The sequence below is a fragment of the Lynx canadensis genome, chromosome B4, assembly GCF_007474595.2.
Source record: "Lynx canadensis isolate LIC74 chromosome B4, mLynCan4.pri.v2, whole genome shotgun sequence".
Lineage (NCBI taxonomy): Eukaryota > Metazoa > Chordata > Mammalia > Carnivora > Felidae > Lynx > Lynx canadensis.
Window position 1 is genome coordinate 77,296,104 of NC_044309.1, and position 26,744 is coordinate 77,322,847.

Consider the following 26,744-nt stretch of genomic DNA (forward strand, 5'->3'; position numbering starts at 1 on the left):
CTGGGTGGCTGGGTCAGTTAAAGCATGACTCTTGCTTTTGGCTCAGGTCATGATCCCACGGCTTATAGGTTCGAGCCCCATGGTCGGGCTCTGTGCTGGCAGCACAAAGCTTGCTGGGGATTCTCTGTCTCTGTCTCTGTCTCTCTCTCTCTCTCTCTCTCTCTGCCCCTCCCCTGTGCTCTCACTCTCTCTCTCAAAAATAAATTAAAAAAAAAAAATCTGTTTCACCCTAAAACCCATCATACCATGCCAAATTCTACTTTGGGGTAAATTTTATAAGTGCTCAGATATAATCTTCATAGTTACTAGTACCATATTTAATACTTGGCTTAAACATCAGTCCTGATGGACTGGGTATAAAGGATTCCTATTAGAAGCATTTCTACAAGTTTCTACTCTTACCATGTAATATCCAGCTCAGGTCTTCAGATGTATATGAAAAACTCACCAAGCTCCCTCCTTGCTAACCCACCACATGACACTGAGGGTAAGCAGGGGCTGTATCAATCAACTTCCCTTTTGTTACTCTGGCTTTGTGGAGGTGCTTATTTATATCCCCCCACCAACTTTCACAGCGGCTGACCAAACTCTTCAGTCTCAAATGTGCTGTGAATTCATTGCTCGAAGTCTAGACTAAAATAACTGCTATTCATTAACAGCAGTTTCTGTTTTTCTTGTTACTAGACCAAGTATCCAAAGAGACACTGGAGCTTTTCTAAAAATTTCAAGGAGGTTACTCTATTCCACCCAAAACAACTTCACTGAGCCAGGAGACTACTTTGACATGGAGTAGTAAGCCTTCTGTTTCCGCAGCTGTGAAAAATCTAAGTGAATAAGGGGGCTCACTCTCACGCCAAAGGAATTACAGCTTCCCACTCTGCCAGCAAATTGTAGTGGGTAAGAGATACCACCAAGCCCTTAATGGAAGCAAAAGAATATTACCCAAAAAGGGTCAGTAAAAGAATACTGCGCAGAGAAATGATTTACTCATTTTCCTTTACCTTCACCAACTTGCCATTAATTTCTGGAAGTTCTCCAAGTTTCCTATTGTCTAGCATACGAATTTCATAAGACTGTCCTAGAAGAAAAAGTAACTACATATTATATTAATCATAAATTAACTTTGCAAGATGCACAAAGAATAAAATCCAGCTGAATATGCAAGAGTATAATATTATTAGTATTATTAACAAAACTATAATCCTTTACTATGTGCTAGGCACAGTGCTAAGTGTTTTCATACATTATACAATTAACTGATACAATTCTCAAAACTATTATCAATCCCATTTTTACAGATACAGGAATTGAAACGTAAAGAGTTTAAGTAACTTGTCCAAGGCCACGCAACTGGAAAACAGAGCTGGGTAAGGTAATACTTCTCGGTTGGTAACCAATGAATGGGGATGTCCAGGGACCATGGATTAGAAAGAAAGAGGGAGACAGGAACTAAAAATGGGCAAGTACACAAAAGAAGCCAGTAATATACATTAAACATGACATTAAAGTGAAAATCTCTGAAGTAAGGCTTCAACTCTGACAGGTCACGCTAGAAAGATGTACTTTTTACATATAAGTATACCTACTAAAATATCATCAATCCAGCATATCTTCAATACTACTAACAAATAAGGAAGCATCTAACCTTGATTGAGATATGTCAGGGTTTCATCATGGAGTTTCACTGCTGGAGAGGTAGCAGCACAAAGCACGTATTGAAAAGGTAGGATTTTATTCTCATTATCAGGGGGCAAACTTGACTCTTCTTGCTTAAAAATGGGCAATGCAAGGACATCACTGAAATAAAACAAATAACTTACATTAACATCAGACAGAAGTGCAAGAGTGGATTTATGCCGAAACAATTCAACTGCAATTTGCTTTGGAAAACTATAAACATTATTCACTTTAAAAAAAAAAAACAAAAAAAAAACATTATTCATTTTGATGAAGTTTCTTCCCAACCACTCAGTTCAGATTACCTGCTGTGATAGTCCCCTCACCACAACAATGTGGGCAATGACAGATAGATATTCACTGCTAAGACCATCTAGACAGGGGTTCCTAAAAGGGCTCTGAAAATTATATGCAGAGTTCCAAAATGTCAATTTAGGATGCTCAGTAATGTGTTTGTTCTTAGAAAGGCACCAACTACAGTTATCTTTATAACCAGCTGATATACTCTAAGGACTAAAACAAGACTCAGAATTCCTAGAAGCCACTTGAAAAGGACAAATCAATGACCAGTGTATATTTCAAGGTCAGCTTACATTCTGTGGAATACAGCTAACTAGAAGTGCTGTGTTTCAGTTCCTAAAAGCCTTACGCAAATCTTAGACAAGCTCTCTAGTCTTCGCTCCTTCATCTATAAAATGGGAACCACATCTGCTCTCTAGAGTAAATATGTAAGAAAGTATTTTGGAATCCATAAGGGGCTAAAATTGATGTAAAGGATTAACAGTAATCTTCCCTCATAAACTCTAGCCATGGATTAGTGGGAAAGAACATCCTGGGCCCTATCCTGGAGACCGACTGTTATGATCAACATTCGCTCCAAACTTTAAAAGAATCTTAATAGATGTACCAAATTAAAAAGTGTTTCCAATTATCTCAAGACATGCCACAAAATTAAATGTATTTTATTTTACTTTAAAGAATTTGTACATGTAATCACCAGAACAGCTAAAATTAAAAAGAATGACAACCCAAATGTTGGCAAGGATGTGGAACAACCAGAACTCTTATTCTTTGCCAGCAGGAGTGTAAAATAGCACAACCACTTTGGAAAAAGGTTTGACCATTTCTTATAAAAGTAAACATCTATCTGCCCTTTGATCCAGCAATTCTATTCATAGGTATTTATCCAAGAGAAATGAAAATATAAGTCCATGTAAAGCTTGTACATAAATGCTCATAGCACAAAAGCAAAAATGGGAAAGAATCCAAATGTTTATAATTAAGAGAAACGGATGCACAAACTGTGGCGTATTCCATACAGTAGAATACTACTCAGCAAAACAAAGGAATGCAACAACATGGATGAATCTCGCAGACACGATACTGAACAAAAGAAGCTACACAAAAAGAATATATAATGTATGATTCCATTTATATGGTGTTCTAAAACAGGCAAAACCAAGGAGAACAGTGGTTTCCTGGCAGGGCAGAGATTGCTTGGAAGACATACAAGAGAACTTTCCGGGGAGATAAAAATGTTCTACACAATGTTAAGTGTGTGGGCAACATGAAAATTCTTTAAATGTACCCTCAGCAGTGTACAAACATCCTCCCCAAACATTACAGAATCGTTACATTCAGGCAAAAACCACCATTGACAGAAAAATGGCTGAACTCAGGTAAATCTTAGAGACAACATTACAAATTCTCATTGGAAAGCAAAACAAGCAGAAAATGCTCTGATTATTGTCCTAATAATCCACACAGGAGTAATAAAAATTTAATGGTATTAATGCTAACAAACAAAACAAGCAGGGGGAAGGGAAGAGTAAAAGAAATTTCTCTTTTCTGCTGATGTCTAAACAGCAAGGTTACGTGTTATTAGTTGAATCCAGGCACTCGGGACGCAAACCAGCTTTTATGGAACACAAGTTTCTTGTTGCTAAGAAGTATCTCAAAGGCTAGAAAAACAAAACGTGCTTTCATCCCCTTAGGTCTGGAGGTGTGTGTGCTGTGCTCAAATGCATGGGGTTGAGTGGAGAAGGCAAGGACTCCCTCTTTCTGTCTGTATTAATTTGTCAGGTAAACATACTACCGATCCCTTGAGACTACTTAAAACTGTAGAAGCATGGGTTTTCTAGAAAAGTATTCCATGCCAGTTCCTCCACTTCTACAGTCAGGAAGTTACCAATGCTCCCACCACAAACAGTACAGAACATAAAGCAAAACACTACAAAACTTCAGAAACATGATGGTAGTCTTTGGGAGACTTTATTACCATACCATTCCCAATACATATCATTCTCAAAAACATCACCTCTGATGATTCTTTGAAAGATTAGTGAAGATTATCAGGAATCAAGGCAAATCGGATTTTGCAACATAGCAACAGCTCAACCTTTAGGAATGTAGGGTATTTTTTTTCTTCTCAATGTTACTGCCTAGCAAAGTTAATATATAGCAATAGTCCCTAGTCATCTCAATATAATGTGGCTTTACACCTAATCCCTCATGACTAAGCAAAGGACTGTCATTTGATGCTTAAATTTTAAAACGGATTCTACAAGCTACCTTTAAAATTAAATAACTCAAAACAGCCAAACCAAATACACAAAGCTATATTTTCTCATCAGAGCTTTTAAGATCCCAAAACCTCAAACATATTTGAACTATTCATGTTCTTGCAATACTGCATTTCTTTTACTCTGCTGTAGATCAAAAATACCATTTGATTTCACGTTCCCAGAGGTGGAGGCTAAAGGTCATTGGCAAACACAGTTCTAGGCCCCTGTTTATAGCAAAACAGTGATGGATTAAGTAAGAAATCGTAACAGATTTGGAAATACAAAAGTCTGCTCCTCTGTCTCAGGGGTAAATGGAGCATGGATTAGGGAAACCCACTCTGGTGGAGTCTTAAGTAGTTGGTACCAATGTATAATTTAGCATTTTATTATTTTATCTGATTGCTTCATGTATTTATTTTTTTTAAGATTTTATTTTATTTTTCAAAAGATTTTTTTTTGTTAAGTAATCTCTACACCTAATGTGGGACTTGAATTCATGACCCAGAAATCAAGAGTCCTTTGTTCCACCAACTGAGCCAGCCAGGTGCTCCTGCTGCATATATTTAATTCATTCCAATGAAACATAAGCTGTTTGAAGGAGCAACTTCTGTTTTCTGTTCTTAGTAAATATTTGTTGCTGTGATTTACATTTTTGTTTGCATTTTCCGGAATATTCAGCACTAGTACACTGCGATCATTTTATTTTTTTAATGTTTATTATTTTTGAGGGAGAGACAGAGAGAAAGAGAGCAAGCAGGGGAGGGTCAGAGAGAGAGGGAGACACAGAATTGGAAGCAGCCTCCAGGCTCTGAGTTGTTAGCATGTGGGGCTCGAACTCACAGACTGAGAGATCATGGCCTGAGCTGAAGTCGGCCGCTTAACCAACTGAGCCACCCAGGCGCCCCTTATTGCGATCATTTTAGAGTTTGACATCTCACCCTGTGATCAAATGTAAGGATACAGAAATCTCACTGCTAAAAAGATAACTTGAGTGTATGTTAAATACGTGCATCACTAAGTGGAAATTCACACCTGAGAGTGAAAACATAGCAGAAAGCATCTGAGTGGAAGCAACACAGGAACAGAAGCACGATTAGAAGTGATCTTGCCTATATGTAACCGGGATTCCATGAAGAGCTGCTTCACGGTCTTCTGAGGCATAAACTACTCTTTCCAGATAAGGCAGCCTCTGAATGGTCTGTACTAAATTCACAGCTACGGTTTACTTAACCTTCCCCCTCAGGCCTACTAGCTGCTGAATGCCTTCTTCTAGAGACAGCCTACTGAAGAAAGCGGGAAAGGTTTAATGAGCTCTCCTTGAGGAAGAGAGGCAAGTAGACAGGTTGTCCATAGCATCAAGGGAAGTCACAAAAAAGGATGCGATCTTCCCATTTGTGACAACACGGATGGATCTGGAAGCTATTATGCTAAATGAAATAAGTCAGATTGAGAAAGACAAATACCATTATGATTTCACTTCTGTCTGGAATCTAAAAAACAAATGAATAAACAAACAAAAAGCAGACCTATAGAGAACAAACTGATGGTTGCCAGAGGGAAGGGAGTGAGGGGAAAGGCAAAATGAATAAAAGGGAATAGGAGACACAAGCTTCCAGTTATAGAATGAGTAAGTCACAGGAATAAAAGGCACAGCACAGGGAACACAGCTGATGATACTGTGTGCATTGCATGGTGACAGATGGCAGCTACACTTGTGGTGAGCACAGCTTACGTATAGAGAAGGTGAATTATTGTGTTGTACACCTGAAACTAATGTAATACTGTATATGTCAGCTATACTCAAATTTTAAAGATCTAAATAAGAAATAAATAAATAAAACAAATTAATGCTATAAAAACTACACTGCCAACAAAACACACTTATTTTCATTCTTTCTGGTAAAGAAACAGCAGTAAAGAATTTAAACAATATGGTCAGATCCAAAGAATAAGCAGGTGGGTAAGAAACAAAACAAAACAAAACAAAAGAAAGTGGGAGAGATAAAGAGAGAAAAGACTCTGGCCCCATTAAGAGAATGATAGGACAACCACCTCTTTTCCTCCATCTTTTCACATGCTCTTGTCCTATGGCTTTCAAATTTTTTTTTTAAACTTTTTTTTTTCAACGTTTATTTATTTTTGGGACAGAGAGAGACACAGCATGAACGGGGGAGGGGCAAAGAGAGAGGGAGACACAGAATCGGAAACAGGCTCCAGGCTCTGAGCCATCAGCCCAGAGCCCGACGCGGGGCTCGAACTCACGGACCGCGAGATCGTGACCTGGCTGAAGTCGGACGCTTAACCAACTGCGCCACCCAGGCGCCCCTCAAATTTTTCTGAATACCATTTACGTTAAGTACTTTTTTGAAAAAAAAAAATTTTAAGTTTATTTATTTATTTTGAGAGAGAGAGAGAGCACAAGCAGGGGAGAGGTAGAGAGAGAGGGAGAGAGAATTCCAAGCAGGCTCCATACTGTCAGTGTGGAGCCTGATGCAGGGCTCGATCCAATGCACCATGAGACCATGACCTAAGCCAAATCGAGAATCAGATGCTTAACTGACTGAGTCACCCAGGCCCCCCTAAGTAAGTCGTTTTTATATTAAGACTCAGTGGATGTGTCCCCAGAACTGAAATAAGTTTCATAAAACAATACTTATTAATTTTGGTATTTTCTATAGCACTTCATTTTTGAAAACGTTGACCACAACCTGCAGTTTGAAGAACACTGCTCCTCTTTCCCTTAAAACTTTGCACTAAATTAAACCAAGTTTATTTACAATCCCTTTATTAGTATTCAAAAAACAACACAATAAAAGACAAGTCTTCCAGATCAGACTGTCAGTCAGCTACTCAAGAATAGGGAATATTATCTACTTTAATAGACAAAGAAATACAGACACTTACACAGAGAGTAAACACAGACAGTACTTCCTCAACTCATTATTAGCTCCCTTTTGGCTCTCTCATTTTTAAATTCATACAGCACATAACTCTCCATTGCAAAGGAACAAAGAATGCTGCAAAATATAACAGCCAGCATATTCACACTGAAGACTGTCTTAAAAACTGCGATCCAAATCCTGCTTTCTTAAGTCAGAAAATATCTGGAAATAAAACAGTTTTCAAGTAATCTTCTGCTGTAACTTGTAGACTGCATTACTAAATTAGAGTCAAATCCGTATGGAAGGCATATAAAGATCAGTGCTGTTAACCTTGGGTGCATATTAACAATTGATGGTGGGGTGGTGGTTAAAACTCCTTTCTGGGCCATATCCTGTGCCAATTAAATCAGAAGGGGGGCAGATCGTGAGCTTAATTACTTAGTTCCATGTCTTAATAAGCCAACATAATGGGTATGATCTCCATGTCATCGAAGATGACCACCTCCCTATACCAAAATCTGATTTTCCAGAGGTCCTCAATGAGCCATCTTGAAACACTACCTCTAATGGAAAGGGAGTTTCTTCAATCTATGCATATCTATCACCACTACTAGAGGGAAAACACTCAGCTTGACATTGAATCAGTAAATCTCTTTCCTTTTTTTTTTCCCCCCATTTATTCAGCAAATAGTCTTTGAGCACCTACTATCTTCTGGGCCCTATTTTAGGTGGCAGGGATAGAACAATGATCAAGTACAGATAAGGTCCCCCTTAAAAGTATAGCATCATTGTCTAAATTCCTATCTGTGAACAGCAACAAATCATACTACATTATTCTACAAATACCTATTTGTTTTCTTATTTCCAGTTCATTGTCCTTACAGTATTACAGATACTCAAGTAAGCATAAATGAATCATTATAGAATACAGAGCAAAAATGATACAACTCAAAAAGGCTTAATATATCTCTAGCAGGTGTTTTACAGAACTCTGACCTGAGTATCTTAACTGCACTACTCCTTTCCAGCTGCAAACCTGGAATGCAGACTGTCCAGTGAGTAGGACATCAAAATGACAAGTGAGCAGTAGATAAAAACACCGTATCTGGATTTTATGCTGATGATGCCCCTGACAGAGATATTGGTCATCTGACAAGTCTTTCTTGTCAGAAAGTATTTATGGAACTTTTTTCAAGATCTCAATACTGGGCTTAATGCTCTTTAAGCACTTTAAGAAGTACTTCTAGACATAAACCATTCTATTTCTTCCACACAGTTATGAGAGACCAGCAGTTTGAATAGTTGTCATTCATTACATACTCAAAGTTTACCCAAAAATGAAGCTAATTCCTCTCCCTCTACCCCAGTCTCTGGATCTTCCTCATTCTACTCTGTTGAATTATTTGTCAACTACTATTTATTTACTGCTATAAGCAATGCACTTTTTATTTTTCCTTAGCTTAGAAGGTCAATAAAAACTTCTCACTTCAAACCTGTCTGCAAGCCTTATTTCTTTTCGAAGCTGAAAAGTATCTGACCCATTTCAGATACAAATTTACTTCCAGAAAACTTGCAAGATATTAAAAGTTTAATCAAAGAAATATGAATCAGCAAAGCCCTACCTCAGGAGATTTGCCAGATATAGGCCTGCTTTCTGTTTTTTTTTTTTTCCTACATTACAGGATTAGCTCTGACCAGCCTATAAATCTCATTAAAACACTGCTAATTGAAAATATCACCTGTGGCATCATTAGTATCAGGCTCTTTTATTAAATTTGAAATTACTGACTCTTCCCCTTTAGGTGATAAATGGCAAACTGCAACAATATTCGTGTGTTATATATTCCAGGAATCTGACAATTTTGATAAAGGAAGTGGAACCCCCCCATTTCAGTATTCAAAATCTGATTATCTACCATCAGAGTATGACCTTAAGGGGAAAACAAGATTGTTCTGTCTTCCTGCGACTAAGGGAAACCATACATAGACCCTTATATGGTGCTGAGCCTCAAATCTTCTTTTCAGGTAAAAAAAGAGACCATTTCGTTGCCCACCAGGGAGGAAAAGGACACGTGGGGGACCGGAGAAGAGGGAAAAGGAAGCTAAAGGGAACAGGGAAAAGGGAAAAGGAAAAAGAAAGGAAAAGGAAAAGGAAAGGAAACAGAAAAGGAAACATTTCTTTCCCTTCCCCTTCCCTTACCTTCTCGATGTAGTTCAGCTTCCTTCCCTCTTCGCAGACAAGCATAACTCACCACCTATCTGTTGGTGTTCTTCTGCTTTGCTCATTTCATCCCCACTACCAAGCCTATCTGCAAAGCCCCCAAATCTCCTTGGTCCCCCATTCCTCGCTGCAGTGAAATACAAGCATAGATTTTTTTTTTTTAAAGGCTTTAATTGCTAATGACTTTTGGGAAAATCCTAAAAGTACCAGAACATTAGTCCTATGAAATGGTAAAAAGGCCTTAGCGATCTCTCTTCCCTTTGTGCACCCCAGTGGTAAGCCTTATGAAAATTGCTCCTCCTTCAAACCATACCTTTGATGAAAGTCTAGTCTTCTAAAATGGCCAACACATTCCCTGGAGATATTGCAAATTAGGCTGATGATGTAATCAGAGCAGAACTGTTATTTGCTCCCTTTCTTTTACAGTAGGTAGACAGAGGGAAGTAATCTGCATTTCTAAGAATATGCAGAGCAGAAGATACCTATGAAACTTCAACCCTTCTCAGGGACAATAACCATCTTTTTATCAATATCAGCCAATGCGCAGCCAGAGTAACCTTTAAAAATGTAAATTTGGTGCCCCTGGGTGGCTCAGTTAAGCCACCTACTTCAGCTCAAGTCAAGATCTCACGGTTCCTGGGTTCGAGCCCCGTGTTGGGCTGTCAGCCCAGAGCCTGGAGCTGCTTTAGATTCTGTCTCTCCCTCTCTCTTCTTTTAAATAAAAATTTTTTAAAAACATAAATTTAAGGGGCACCTGGGTGGCTCAGTTGATTAAGCGTCTGAATCCTGATTTCAGCTGAGGTCATGATCTCATGGTTTCCCAGGTTTGAGCCCTGCATCAGGCTCTGTGCACTACTGTGAGGTTCCTGCTTACGATTTTCCCTCTCTCTGTGTCCCTCTCTATTCACACTCTCTCAAAAATAAATAAACTTGGGGCGCCTGAGTGGCTCAGTCAGTTAAGCATCTGACTTCGGCTCAGGTCATGATCTCACGGTTGGTGGGTTCGAGCCCCGCGTCGGGCTCTGTGCTGACAGTTCAGAGACTGGAGCCTGCTTCGGATTCGTGTCTCCCTCTCTCTCTGACCCTCCCCTGCTCGCACTCTGTCTCTCTCTCTCTCTCAGAAATAAATAAACATTAACAAAAATTAAAAAAAAAAATAAATAAATAAATAAACTTAAAAAAAAATTCCTATAAATTAATATGAAAAAGACCAACTCCCCTCCCCCCCCAAAAAAAAACTTGAATACTTACTTCTCAAGAGAAAACATGAATGGCTAGTAAACGTGTTGAACAGGTGCTCAGACTCATAAAAAATCAGGAAAATGCAAATAAAACCACAATGAAATCCACATCCACTAATTGACAAAAATTAAGACACTGACTAAATAAAATACTGGTTAGGATGTAGAACAACCAAAACTTTTAAACTCCTAAGTACTCTGGGAAAAACAAGTTAGCATTATTTTGAATAAAGATACACAAACTTCGAGCTGCCTTGGTGGCTCAGTAGTTTAAGTGCTGGACTTCCTCTCAGATCATGAGCTCAGGTCACGATCTCGCAGTTCGTGGGTTTGAGCCCCCTGTCGGGCTCTGTGCTGACAGCTGGGAGCCTGGAGCCTGATTCAGATTCTGCATCCCCCTCTCTCTCTGTCCCTTCCTGCTCTTGTGTTTTAAAACAAACATTAAAAAAAAAAAAAAAGGTACACAAATTTCATAATCCAGCAATTACATTAATCCTACAACCCCTCTGCCTGAAACATTTTCTTTCTCCACCTTTGCAGGCTCAAATCTTACTCTTCTTTCAGATACGCCTTCAGGAGGTAGAATTTAGTATTTCTATGCTCTAAACTCCTGTAGCACTTTATCTCTAAGTGCTCTGATGTATCAGTTTCTAGCTTGTATCATACCTATTTAAATACACGTCTTATCTTCTCTAGCAAATTATAAGCAACTAGAGGACAAAAAGTTGTTTGATTTTGTCTTTTAATCACCATGGCACCAGACACAGCACTACATATAGAAGTGTATGGTTAAGACTCAAAGCTACACAATCAAGCTGGAACACAAAACCTAGCATTCAGAAGGCACTCAAGTATGTGTTGAATGAATAAAAATCTGCTGAGGGACTGAATCAACCAGGACTTGATGTGCACAACAAAGCATGAAGTAGCCGTGAAAGAAAATCACAACATCAATTTGTGTATCCAAAGCCCCCAATCTATTTTTCTCCCAGATTCTGGTTTGATGTTGCATCAGGAGAGCCAGCTATCAGCTACAAATGGAAACTACTGCCAACCAGGCAAAGAATGAGGGCAGGGCAGGAGGAGGTGGAAAAAAGCAGAAGGTAACAAAGCAGAAGGAAGGAATGGCAATGCTGGAGGTCAACTTCCATAAGTATTCTAAGAGCAAGAACCAGAAGGAAGCAAAGTTACAGACCTTTGGCAAAAAAGACAAGGAATGACAGGACAAGTTAACAAGACGAGGAAAGCGAGCCAGCAATCGATTATGTGCTAGACACTGTTGGACTTATATTATGCAGTATTTCAGACTTTACAAGAAGGTTAAAAAAAAACAAAACTTAACAGATACCTGTGTACGCTCCACTCAGCTTAAGAAATAAAGCACTAACAGGGAGGGGTGTCTGGGTGGCTCAGTCAGTTAGGAGTCTGACTTTGGCTCAGGTCATGATCTCATGGCTCCTGAGTTCAAGCCCTGCGTGGGGCTCTGTGCTGACAGCTCAGAGCCTGGAGCCTGCTTCCAATTCTGTCTCTGTCTCTCTCTCTCTGCCTCCTCCGCTCACTCACTGTCTTTCTTTCAAATATAAAAAAACATTTAAAAAAAGAAAGAAAGAGCACTAACAGTTGAAGCCCTCTATACCCTTCCTCCATTGTATCCCCCTTTAACTTCCAGAGGCAACAGTAACATAAATTTGGAGTTAAACATTCTTACTCATTTCTTTGTATTTTTACAGTGGTGCCATCTTTTTAAAAAGCAGTGGTAAATTTTATGGTAAAGGGAGGAATCTCACCCAAATACACAGTCCATCATAAGACACTGAGAATAAGAGGGAAAGTAAAGGCACAGTCAGTAACAACTGACCAATTCTAAGACCCAAAAAAATGGAAGATTTAGGAGATGGATGGGTAACAGTTGAAGGGGGAAAAGTGAAGGCAAACAGTAGTGAAAAAGACGCACAGCAAAAAAGAAGAAAATTCAGGTTTTCATAATAATTTTTTACTGTTTGTTTTTCCGAGAGAGAGGGAGAGAGAGAGACCGAGTATGAGCAGGGGAGGGGCAGAGAGAGAGGGAGACACAGAATCCGAAGCAGGCTTCAGGCTCCAAGCTGTCAGCACAGAGCCCGATGCGGGGCTCAAACTCACCGACTGTGAGATCATGACCTGAACTGAAGTCGGATGCTCAACCGACTGAGCCACCCAGGTGTCAAAAATTCAGTTTTGATGAAGAGAAATAGTTGCCTCAGAAACTGCTATGCTAGTGGCCTTTGAAACAAAATAGAGTGAATTCAGTTTACATACCCAACAAATCAGCACAAACTATCTGTTAGACACCCTTCTCCTGGAGCATTTATTCTAACTGGGGAAAGAGTCAAACAAATGAGTAAGATATCAGATGTTTGGAAAAAGATAAAGCAGAGTAGAGTAGGCAGAGTACTGGTGAGGACAAGGAGGTGTTTGCTATCATATGTGAAGGTGCTTACAGAACCTCTCTCTGACAAAGTGACATTGGAGCAGAAACCTAAAGCAAGTAGGGAATGCAGAGGACTTTCAGGAAGAGGGGCGCCTGGGTGGCTTAGTTGGTTAAGCATCTTTTGTTTTTTAGTGTTTATTTCTTTTTTTATTAAAAAATTTTTTTTAATGTTTATTTATTTATTTTTGAGAGAGAGAGTGAGAGAGAGAGACAGAGCACAAGCCGGGGAGGGGCAGAGAGAGAGAGAGACACAGACTCTGAAGCAGGCTCCAGGCTCCTAGCTGTCAGCACAGAGCCCAACACGGAGCTCGAACCCACAAACCGCAAGATCGTGACCTGAGCCGAAGTCAGCTCCTCAACTCACTGAGCCACCCAGGCGCTCCAAGGAACTCTACTCTTGATTTTGGCTCAGGTCCTGATGTTACAAACCATGAGCTGATATAGCATGGAGCCTGCTTAGGATTTTCTCTCCCTCTCTTTCTCTGCTCCCTACCCAACCTCCTGGTGTGCATGCACACATGTGTGGGCTCTCTCTCAAAATAAATAAAAATTAAAAAAAAAAAAAGACTTCCAGAAAGAGTAACAGCAAATGCAAAGGCCCTGAGGCAGAAAGGTGCATAGGATTTGAGGGACTGTAAGACCATCAGATGTGGCTGGGGCAGAGCATGCTATAAAAAGAGTCTAGACAGAATGATCAGAAGGGCACCCTGTGTACATCAATGCCAGAACTGGGGCTTTAATTCAAAACAAGATGCAAAATGAATGGAGGGTTTCCAGGAGAAAAGTGAAATGATCTGCTCTACATTTTAAATAAACCATCATATAATTTATCATTTAAATAGGGACACTTTGTGAGTAAACAAGGGTGCTATTAGCAGTTACCTCAGGACAACAGACATTAACAAGACCTTAATTTTAAAAGGCTTCTGTGCAGGGGTGCCTGGGTGGCTCAGTCAGTTAAGCGTCTGACTTCAGCTCAGGTCATGATCTCATAGTGAGTTTGAGCCCCATGTTGGGCTCTGAGCTGACAGCTTGGAGCCTGGAGCCTGCTTCAGATTCTGTGTCTCCCTCTCTCTCTTTGTCCCTCCCCTGCTTGTGCACATGTGCCCTCTCTCTCTCTCTCTCTCAAAAATAAACAAACATTTAACAATAAATAAATAAAAGGCTTCTGTGCAGAGCCAGTTTGAAAGGGTTCTTCTGGCCAAATCTGGAACAATTTAATCAAGATATATAATGGTAGTAAAAGATTACAACATATTGAATAAAGTAAAAATCTGAGACTACATTGTTAAAAATAAATCAATAAGAAGGGAAAGTTCCCTCTTACAGTAGACAGCCAACTAGTAAATGTAGAGGGAAAGACATAATTAGTAAGTCATCATTTGGGACGCCTGTGTGGCTTAGTCGGTTAAGCACCCCACTCTTGGTTTCAGCTCAGGTCATGATCTCAGGGTTTCATGAGTTCAAACCCTATATCTGGCTCTGTGCTGCCAGGGCAGAGCCTGCTTGGAATTCTCTCCCTCTCTCTCTCTGCCCCTCCCCTGTTCATGCAGTCTCTGTCTCTCTCAAAAATAAATACATAAAGCTAAAATATATACATATATATATATATATATATATATATGAAAATCATCATTTAGCAATCATCATAAAGAAAATTGATTAGGGCAAGAATCATCAATAAATGCTAAAACTGGTTGGTGAAAATTTGAAAATAGGATATTTACATGGTGTCAAAATGTCGCCCCTACAGAATACTAATTACAAAAGGCAAAGCAATAAATTTATAATGGAGAAAATTGGCATACCCCACCTTAACTAAGTGGTCAAAATTAACATTGCCAGCAACGGGACCAATCAATAGCATGTGTACACTAATATGATACACAGAGAACTCAGCAACCCTTCTTAGGTAGTACCACCCAAAGCGCATAACCTGAATCTACCATGAGGAAACATCAGACAAACCCAAACTGAGGGATATTCTACAAAATAACTGACCTCTACTCATCAAATTGTTAATGTCATAAAAATACAAAGACTCGGGCGCCTGGGTGGCTCAGTCGGTTGAGCGTCCGACTTCGGCTCAGGTCACGATCTCACGGTCCGTGAGTTCAAGCCCCGCGTCAGGCTCTGGGCTGATGGCTCAGAGCCTGGAGCCTGTTTCCAATTCTGTGTCTCCCTCTCTCTCTGCCCCTCCCCCGTTCATGCTCTGTCTCTCTCTGTCTCACAAATAAATAAACGTTAAAAAAAAAATACAAAGACTCATGATCTGCTCTAGATTAAAGGAGATAAAAGACATGACAACGGAGTCAATACATGATCTTGGATATTTTTTTGCTATAAAGGACATTATTGGGACAACTGGCAAAATCTGAATAAGGTCCACAGATTAGATCATACACGGTATTGTGTGTTAAGCTCCTAATTTTGATCACTATATTATAGCTACGTAAGAGCATTTCATGTTTTTTTCCTGCCCCTCCACTGGAGAATTTCATGTTTTTTAAAAATACACACTGAAGTATTTAGGTGTTAAGGGACACTGCAACTGCAACTTAAACAGTTCAGATTAAAAAAAATAATAATTCTAGGTGTTGGGGAGGAGCAGAAGAGAGGAAGATAAAACAAATATAGCAAAATGTTAACATGTGAGTAATCTCGGTGAAGGGTATTTACAACTTCTTTGCACTGTTTTTGCAAATCTTCTTCAAGTCTGAAATTATTATTATATTTTATGAGCAGAATACACATAGACTTCTAAGTTTCTGTGTAGAGAACAGGCTATGGGGGTGATGAGTGCAGAGTTGGAAGCAGGGCTGGACCAGTTAAAAGGCTACTATAGGTTAAGGACAGAGGTCATGAAAGACTGCACAGTACGAAGCTCCAGGAATTGGTCCCTCCACCAAAATAACTATTGAGCCGGCACAAAATGCTTGAAGCAACTATTCTGGAACTCTGGAATCTAGTCAAATACTTGCAGCAAACAAGGGAATGCTTGATGAAGAAAGAGGCTGGTAAATTTTAGTGAATTTCAGCATCTGGCACACCATCTACCTTCCCCTAGCTCCCAGTCCCATGGCAGACAGCTGTGGGGACAGTAGCCTGGGATCCTGTTGCAGTCTGCTGGTGTCAGGGTGGGCAATAGGGACCTTGTCCTCCAAAACTCAGCTTTATATATTCTGATTACTGCTTTTGATTGCTGAAGAGATGGCACACAGGCTGGACATTGTTTCAACCACCATGGCTGAGGTGGCTTCCTTAGCAGAGTCAGACAAAGGGATTTAAAGAAACAGAACATTCTTTTTTTTCCCCATTTTTTCTTATTAGATCCAAGCATTTAAGAAAATTTCTGTCAAGTCACTGGCGGACCACGGAGCTCATAGAAGAGACTTCAGTGTTCCCAAAAAATAAGGAACGCATTCTTTACAAAAACAGTTTGGGAAAGTCACTAAACAAATGGACAACTTCAGCTTTAATCAAGTAACAACAGTAATCTCTAGGGAGGGAATAGAATCTGATTTCCAGAGCTACCATATTACAATACTCAAAATGTCCAGTTCTAAACAAAAAATTACAAAGCATACAAAGATTAAGGAAAGTATGGCCAATTCACAAGAAAAGAGAAATTGACAGAAACTATCCTTGAGCAAGCCTAGACACTAGACTTAATATACAAAGACCTTAAATTAACTATCTTAAATATGCTCAAAGAGCTGAAGGAAACCATGGACAAATAACTAAAGGAAACCAGGAAAACAATGTATGAGCAACTAAAGAATAGCAACAAAAGATCAAAGTTATAAAAAGTAAACAAATAGAAATTCTGGACCCAAAAGTACAAGAGCTGGAATTAAAAATATACTAGAGGGACTCAACAGAAGATCAACAGAAGAAAGAATCAGCAAACTTGAAGATGGCAAATTGAGATTACTCAGGCTGAAGAGCAAAAACAAAATGAAGAAAACTAAATAGAACCTAAGAATACAATGGTCCACATCAAAGTGTACCAATGTGCATATTATGGGAGTCCCAGGAGAAGAAGGAGAGAAAAAGGGAGAAAAGTTTTTGAAGAAATAATGGTTAAAAACTTTCCAAATTGATGACACACGTGAATCTACACATTCAAGGAGCTCAACAAACTTTCAAAAGAATAAATTCAAAGACAGCCACAGCAAGGTACACAATATTCAAACTGTTGAAAGAGAGAATCTTCAAAGCAGCAAAAGGGACTCATCACATTATGAGGGAAACTCAATGAAATCAATAGCCAATATCTCATCAGAAACCATGGAGGCCAGAGGCAGTGGGATGATATATGTAAAGTGTTGAAAGTAAAAACTATCAACCAAGAATTCTAAGATGAAGGAGAAATTAAAATATTTCTCAACAAAAGGTAAGGAAGTTCATTGCTAATAAACCTGCCCTACAAGAAATGCTAAATGGAATCTTTCAGCCTGAAATGAAAGAACACTAGATGGTAACTCACAGTCATATGAAGAAATAAGATCATACACAGGTCACACAGGTAAAATACAAAAGCTAGCATACCATATTTTTGGTTATGTAACCTCTTCTTTTTGTTTCCTATGTGACTTAAAGACGAATACATAGGGGCACCTGGCTGGTGGAACGTGCAACTTTTGATCTTGGGGGTTGTGAATTTGAGACCCCACATTGAGTGTAGAGCTTACTTAAAAATATTTTTAAAAAAGACAAATGCATTGGGGCGCCTGGGTGACTCAGTCGGTTGAGCGTCCGACTTCGGCCCAGGTCATGATCTCGCGATCCGTGGGTTCGAGCCCCGCATCAGGCTCTGTGCTGACAGCTCGGAGCCCGGAGCCTGTTTCGGATTCTGTGTCTCCCTCTCTCTCTGCCCCTCCCCTGTTCATGCTCTGTCTCTCTCTGTCTCAAAAATAAATAAACATTAAAAAAAAATTTTTTTTTAAAGACAAATGCATAAAACAATAATTATAAATCTATTGTAACAAGCACACAGTGTATAAAGACATAATTTGTGACAATAACAACATAAAGAATGGAAACAGAACTGACAGGAACAGAGTTAATGTATGCTCTTTTTTTTAAGTTGTGATATAATTGGGGCGCCTGGGTGGCTCAGTTGTTAAGCATCCAACTTCGGTTCAGGTCATGATCTCACAGCTCTTGAGTTTGAGCCCTGCATCAGGCTCTATGCTGACAGCTCAGAGCCTGGAGCCTGCTTCAGATTCTGTGTCTCCCTCTCTCTGCCCCTCCTCCCTTGGGCTCTGTCTCTGTCTCTCTCTCAAAAATAAACATTAAAAAAATAATAAAAAAATAAATAAATTTGTGATATAATTGACATATAACATTATATTAATTTCAGGTGTACAACATAATGATTTGATTTTTATAGATATTGCAAAATGATCATCATAAGAAGTCTAGTTTAATGTATGCTCTTGAAGCTAAATTGTTATCAATTCAAATTAGATTCCTATACACTTAGGATATTAACTGTAATCCCCACGGTAACCACTAAGAAAATAACTTTAAAAATATACAAAAAAAAAAAAGGAAATAAAGAAGGAATTAAAATGATACATTAGAAAAAATCAAACACAAAAGAAGACGTATTGGAGTAATTGAGGAACAAAAGAATATGACATATAGAAAACAAATAGCACAATGGCAGAAATTAGTTCTTCATTGTCAGTAATCACTTTAAGTACAAATGGATTAACTCACCGATTAAAGACACAGATTGGGGAAAAAGATATTTGTTCTTGTGGTCAACATGTGACCAACCACATGTTGCTTATAGAAGACTCACTTCAGATACAACACACAAATAGGTTAAAAGGAAAACAGTGAAAGAGGATATTCTATGCAAATAGTAACCAAAAGAGAACTGAAGTGACTAGTCAAATATCAAACAAGAGGCTCCTGGGTGGCTCAGTCAGTTCAGCTACCAACTCTTGATTGCCGCTTGGGTCATGGTCTCACAGTTTGTGAAATCGAGCCCCGCGTTGGGCCCTGTGCTGACACTGTGGATCCTGCTTGGGATTCTCTCTCTCCTCTCTCTCTGACCCTCTCCAGCACTCTCTCTCCCTCTCTCTCTCAAATAAATGGGATATAAACATTTTTTAAAAATATATCAATGGGGCGCCTGGGTGGTTCAGTCGGTTAAGCATCTGACTTTGGCTCAGGTCATGATCTCACGGCTCCTGAGTTTGAGCCCAACATAGAGCTCTGTGCTGACAGCTTGAAGCCTGGAGTCGGCTTCAGATGCTGTGTCTTCCTCTCTCCCTGCCCCTCCCCTGCTCACACTCTCTCTCTCAAAAATAAACAAACAGTAAAAAAAATTTAAAAACATATATATCAAACAAAATAGAACTTAAGTCAAAAGTGTTTACAAGAGGGGTACCTGGGTAGCTCATTGGTTTAAGCAACACCCGCTCATGATTTCAGCTCAGGTCATGATCTCAGGGTCATGAGATCAAGCCCTACATTGGGTTCCACACTAGGCATGGAATCTGCTTAAGATTCTCTCTCCCTCTCTCTCTCTCTCCCTCCCTCCCTCCCTCCATCTCTCTCTCTCTCCTCTCTCTCTCTCTCTCTCTCCTGTCTGCCTCTCCCAGCTCACACATGTGCTCTCTCTCCCAAAATAAATAATAAATACATAAACTGTCCTTAAAAAAAAGTTGTGGGGTGCCTGGGTGGCTCAGTTGGTTACGCACCCAACTTCAGCTCAGGTCATGATCTTGAGGTCCGGGAGTTCAAGCCCCTCGTTGGGCTCTGTGCTGACAGCTCAGAGCCTGGAGCCTGCTTTGAATTCTGTGTCTCCCTCTCTCTGCCCCTCCCCCTCACTCAAAAATAAATAAACATTAAAAAAAACGTTTTTTTTAAGTTCCTATAAGAGGACAAAGGACTTTTATATTGATTTAAAGAAAACTTATAAAAAATAGAATTATAAACATGTACACACCACCAAATAACAGAGCCCTCAAACACAAGAAGCAAACACTGACAGAAACTGAAGGTAGAAGTAGATACTCCTACCACAATGGTTAGAGAATGCAATACCCCCACTGTAAATAATAAGTAGGACATCTGACCGAAGATCAATAAGGAAACAGAGAACTTGAACAACATTATAAGTCAACTGGACATAACAGACCTATACAGAGCCCTTCACCCAACAACAGAATATACATTCTTCTCAAGTACACATAAAACATTCTCCAGGATAGACCACATGTTTGGCCATAACCAATTCTCAGTAACTTTTTAAAAAATCAAAATCTACCAACTATTTTTCTCTGGCCACAATGGAATGAATCTAGGAATCAATGAAGGAAAACTGTAAACTGTGCAAATATGTGCAAATTAAGCAACACACTCACAAACAACAAATGAGTGAAGGACAAAAAATCACTAGGGAAATTAGAAAATAATGATGAAATACAAATGAAATATAAATTAAAACATTATATATCTGAACTTACAGGACACAGTGAAAGCAGTACTCAGGGGGAAATTCATGGCTCTAAATGCCTATATAAAAACGAAGAAAGACTTCAATCAAATTAATCTAACTTTACATCTTAAGGAACTCAAAAAATAAAAAATAAAAAAGTAAACTAAATCCAAAACCAGCAGAATGTAGGAAATAATAAAGATGATCAGGGAGAAATGAAGTAGAGAATAAAAAAATAGTAGTGAAGCCACAAAACCAAAAAATCAGTCTTTAAAAAGATCAACAAAATTGACCAACTTTTAGCTAGACTGTCCAGGAAAAAAGAGGAGGAGACACAAATAAATAAATCAGAAATGAAAATGGGCTAGTACAACCAACTTTATAGAAAGAAAAGGATTGTAAGAGAACACTATGAACAATTTTACAACAAAGATTAAGATAATTTAGATACCAAAAAAAAAAAATTTCTACAAAGTGTCAAAACTGACTTAAGAAGAAATAACAAATCTCAAAAGACCTATAACAAGAGATTGAATCAGTAATCAAAATCCTTTCAACAGAGTCTAGAACCAGATGCCTTCGTTGGTGAGTTCTAGCAAACATTTAAAGAATTAACACCAATCTTGTTCAAACTCTTCTGAAAAAAAGAGGAGGGAACACTGTCTAACATTCTACAAGGCCAGCATTATCCTCATACCAAGGCCAGACAAAAATACCACATGAGGCACCTGGGTGGCTCAGTCAGTTAAGCACCAGACTTCAGCTCAGGTCATATCTCACGGTCCGTGAGTTTGAGCCCCACGTCAGGCTCTGTGCTGCCAGCTCAGAGCCTGGAGCCTACTTCAGATTCTGTGTCTCCCTCTCTCTCTGCTCCTACCCCCACTCTCTCTCTCTCTCTCTCTCAAAAATAATAAACATTTTAAAAATGTGTAAAAAAACATCACAGGAAAAGCAGACCAATATCCCTATGAATAAAGACACAAAAATCCTTAACAAAATACTGTACTAGCAAACTGAAATCCAATGATCATACACTATAACCAAGTAGGATTTTTTCCCAGAAAATATAAGGGTGGTTCAACATAAAGAAATCAAGTAATACACCACATGATCATCTCAACAGACACAGAAATGCACTGGACAAAATTCAGCACCTGTCACAATAAAAACACTCAGCAAAACCTTGAAGACACTTATGCTAAGTGAAATAAGACAGTCACATAAGGACAAATTTGTATGATTCCACTTATATGAGATTCCTAGAGTAGTCAAATTCATAGAGACAGAAGTAAAATGGGGGTTGTCAGGAACTGGGCGAGTTAGTGATTAATGGGTAGAGAGCTTCTGTTTGGAAACTAAAAATATTCTGGAGATGGATGGTGGTAATATTTGCACAACAAATTCACAACAATGTGAATGTACTTAATGCCACTGAACTATACACTTAAAAATAGCTAAAATGGTAAATTTTATGTGTATTTTACCATAATAATTACACACGGACATTGTACAGACACACACACAGGTACATACACACACAACAAACTAGGAATAGAAACTTCCTCAAAATTTAAAAAGGCATTTATGAAAAATTCACAGCTCAGTGGTGAAAAACTGAAAGGCTTTCCCTCTAAAATCAGGAATAAGCTAAAGATGCCCACTTTCACTATACTATTCAACATTGTACTGGAAGTCCTTGCAAGACCAATTAAGCAAGGAAAAACAAATAAAAAGCATACAACAGGAAAAGAAAAAGTGAAGCTATATCCTATTGCATATGACATGACTCTTCATATAGAAATACCATAAGTCCAGGAAAATGTTTACCAAAGCTAAAAAAAGAATTCAGCAAAGTTACAGGATATGAGATCAACATAAAAATCAGTAGTTCTAAATAATCAGTAGTTATTGCCAGCAATAAACAATCCAAAGAGGAAATTAAGAAAACAATCCATGTAGAATAGTATCCAAAAGAGTAAAATACACAGGAATAAATTTAGCCAATGGTATGAAAGACTTGTACAGCTTTTCCTGACTTACAATGGGTTACATCCCAATAAACCCATCGTAAGCTGAAAATACTGTCAGTCAAAAATGATTTAATACATCTAACCTACCAAACATCATAGCTTAACCTAGCCAAATGTACTCAGAACACTTACATTAACCTACTGTTGGGTTAAAATCATCTTACACAAAGCGTTTATATTTATAACGAAGTGTTGAATATCATGTAGTTTATGGAGTACTGTACTGAAAGTAAAAAATGGAATGGTTGTATGGATACTGTACAGTTATAAGCATATCATTTGCAACCCTCATGATCACCTGGCCAACTGGAGTTGTGGCTCACTGCCACTGCCCAGCATCATGAAAAGTATTGGAACTTCATACCACCAGCCCAGTTAAAGTTCAAATTCAAAATTGGAAGTATGGTTTCTACCATGTGTATCACTTTTACACCACTGTAAAGTCAAAAAATCATAAGTTGAACCATCATAAGCTGGGGACCATATGTCGGGTGATGGGGTGCCTGGCTGGCTCAGTTGGTACAGCATGTAACTCTTGATCTCGGGGTTGTAAGTTGAGCTCCAAGTTGGGTGTAGAGATTTAAAAATGAAATCTTTAGGGGCGCCTGGGTGGCGCAGTCGGTTTAAGCGTTCCGACTTCGGCCAGATCACGATCTCGCGGTCCGGTGAGTTCGAGCCCCGCGTCGGGCTCTGGGCTGATGGCTCAGAGCCTGGAGCCTGTTTCGGATTCTGTGTCTCCCTCTCTCTCTGCCCCTCGCCCGTTCATGCTCTGTCTCTCTCTGTCCCAAAATAAATAAACGTTGAAAAAAAAATTTTTTTAAATGAAATCTTTAAAAAAAAGAAGACTTGAAAAGACACTTCCCCAAAGAAGATCTACAAATGGCCAGCAAGTACGTGAAAAGATGTTCAACTTCATGGTCAAGGAATAGCAAAACACTGGATCACAATGACATACTACTTCACACTCATTAGGATGGGTTTAATTAAAAAAACAACAAAAAGAAAAATAGAAAGTAAAAAGTCCTGACAAGAGTGTAGAGAAACAGGAACCCTCATTCATTGTTGATGGAACATAAAGCAGTTCAGATGTTATGTAAAATAGCTTGAAAGTTCTTGAAAAAGTTAGTATATACTATACAATCTACCAGAATGGCCAAAATCCGTAACACTGACAACAACCAAATACTGATAAGGATGTGGAGCAAAGGGAACTCTCACCAATTGTAGTAAGAATGCAAAATGGTACAGCCACTTTGGAGGACAGTTTGGCCTTTTCTTAACAACACTAAATAATTCTTACCATATAATCCCGAGTTGCATTCCTGTATTTACCCAAAGGAGTTGAAAATTATCTCTATACGAAAACCTACACATGGATGTTTATAACAGCTGTATTCATAATTGCCAAAACTTGGAAGGAATCAAGATGTCCTCCAGTAGATGAATGAATAAACTGTGGTACATCCAGACAATAGAATATTTATTGAGTACTAAAAAGAAATGAGCTATCAAGCTATGAAAAGACATAGAGGAATATTAAATGCATATTTCTAAGTGAAAGAAGCTAATCTGAAAAGGCAACATATTGTAGGATTCCATTTTATGACATTCTAGAAAGGCAAAACTGGAAACATTAAAAAAAAAAAATCAGTGGTTGTCAGGGTTGGGGTGGAGGAATGAATAGGCAGAACACAGAGGGCTTTTTTTTTTTCAAGTTGATCCTTTTTTTTTTTTAAAACATTTATTTAGTTTGAGAGACAGAGAGAGCGACAGAGCACAAGCAGGGAGGGGCAGAGAGAGGGAAACACAGAACTCGAAGCAGGCTCCAGGCTCTGAGTCATCAGCACAGAGGTCGGACGTGGGGCTGGAACCCACAAACCGTGAGATCATGACCTGAGATGCTCAACCGACTGCGCACCAGAACACAGAGGACTTTTAAAGCAGAGAAAATCCTCTGTATGATACTCTATGATGGGTATGGGTCATTCTATATTGGTCCAAAACCACAGAATGTATACCACCAAGAGGGAACTCTCAGGTAAACTATAGACTTTGGGTGATTATGATACGTCAATTTAGGTTCATCAATGTAGGTACAGAGTGGGTACCACTCTGGTAAATGATGTGATTAAAAGGGGAGGCTATGCATGTGTGGAGGCAAGAGGGTATATGGGAAAATTCTGTACCTTCCTCTCAGTATTTCTGTGAGCCTAAACTGCTCTAAAAAGTCTTTAGATTTAAAAACAAAAAGTTAAGCATAGAATTACCATATGAGCAGCAATTCCACGCCTAGATTATATACCCAGAGAAATGGAAACATATGTCTAGTACAGCATCGTGACTATAGTTAATAATACCTGTAATGCAGATTTGAAACTTGCTAAGAGAGTAGCTCTTAAAAGTTCTCATAAGACTCAAATACAGAGAACAAACTGAGGGTTGATGGGGGGTGGGGGAGAGGGAAAGTGCGTGACGGGCATTGAGGAGGGCACTTGCTGGGATGAGCACTGGGTGTTGTATGGAAGCCAATTTGACAAATAAATTATATTAAAAATAAATTAATTTAAAAGTTCTCATAAGAAAAAAATGTTTTGCTACGGTGAAGATGTTAACTAGACATTGTGATCATTTTGCAATATATACAATACTAATCATTATGTTGTACACCTTAAACTAATACAATGTTACTATATCATTATACTTCAATTAAAAGAAATCTCACAGAAAAAAAACAGAAAATAGAAATCTACACAGAAACTTTGTAGACGAATGTTTATAAACATTTCAGGTCAGGGCACCTGGGTGGCTCAGTCAGTTAAGTATATGGACTTTGGCTCAGGTCATGATCTTACAGCTTGGCTCATGAGTTCGAGCCTGTGTCGGGCTCTGTGCTGACAGCTCAGAGCCTGGAGCCTGCTTCGGGTTCTTTGTCTCCCTCTCTCTGCCCCTCCACTGCTCTCTCTTTCTCTCCCTCTCAAAAATAAGTAAACATTAAAAAAATTTAAAAACAAAATGTCATGGTCATCTCCTTTATAAACAACCCCTATAGTCTACCAATTGATGAATGGATAAACAAGCTGCGTTATATACATAGAAAGGGTTACTCAGCCATAAAAAGGAATGAGATACTGAACTACTGATACTTGCTACCTGTGAATGGACCCTGAAAACATGCTAAGTGAAAGAAGCCAGACACTAAAGGACACGTTACACGATTCCATTTATATGAAATATCCAAATAGGTAAATCCATGCACACAGACTACAGAGGGGGAGGGGGAAATGGGGAGCAACTGCATTAAGAGGTACAGGGTTTCTTTTTGGACTGATGGGAGTGGTGGGTGGTCGCACAACATTGCGAATGTACGAAAATAAACACTGAATTGTTCACTTTAAAATGGTTAATTTTACATGATGCGAATTCCACCTCAACTTTAAAAAAAATAAAGACATAAAATTCTTTTCAATATACAGAACTTGATCCTCTTTCCTTTTTTTTTTTTTTTATAACAGCACTATTTTGATACAATTCCTGTACTATACAATTCACCCCATCTAACGTGTACAGTTCAGTTGTCTTTAGTGTGGTCACAGAATTGCCCAACTATCAAAATTAATTTGCAGGTATGTATATACGTCTGTATGTATGTATTTTAATAATTGCCACACCCAACATGGGGTTCAAACCCCAACAATCAAGAGTTACATGCTCTACCGACAACCAGGCAGATGCCCCGGACCACAATTTTAGAACACTTATCAACCACCCCCCAAAAAACCAGCACCATCAGCAGTCACTCCCCCATTACCTCTTTCCCCAAGCTCTAGCCAACCACTATTCTACTTTCTGTCTCTACAGAGTTGCCTATTCTGGACATTTCATAGAAGTGAATCGTACATTGTGTGATCTTTTGTGACTAGCTCCTTTCGCTTAGCATTTTTTTTCAGGGGATTTCCTTTATTTTAACAATAAAAGTTTGTACCAAGCATTAAAGTGTAAGGGAAAAGTAAGAAAGATATTAAGAACCATTTAGAAAAAGAACATTACTGAATATAGGGCAGATCAAGTCCAAAACAGAAATCCAGTTAAGGTGAATCTTTATAAAATATAAATCAATAGATCTGAAGTGAAACCATTATAAGATGCAGCAGAAATAAGAAAATTAGGTTAGAATGAATACATCAGAGAATATATTTTACAAAC

At 38.8% G+C, this 26,744-nt stretch overlaps 1 protein-coding gene across 1 annotated transcript in view; it reads right to left on the reverse strand.

The window, feature by feature from the left end:
- TFCP2 (transcription factor CP2) overlaps positions 1-26,744 on the reverse strand; it is a 46,600-nt gene that overhangs the window by 16,838 nt on the left and 3,018 nt on the right. The window contains 2 exon segments of the mRNA XM_030322612.1: positions 1,002-1,078; positions 1,646-1,797. Of these exon segments, the coding sequence (XP_030178472.1) occupies positions 1,002-1,078; positions 1,646-1,797 (229 nt within the window).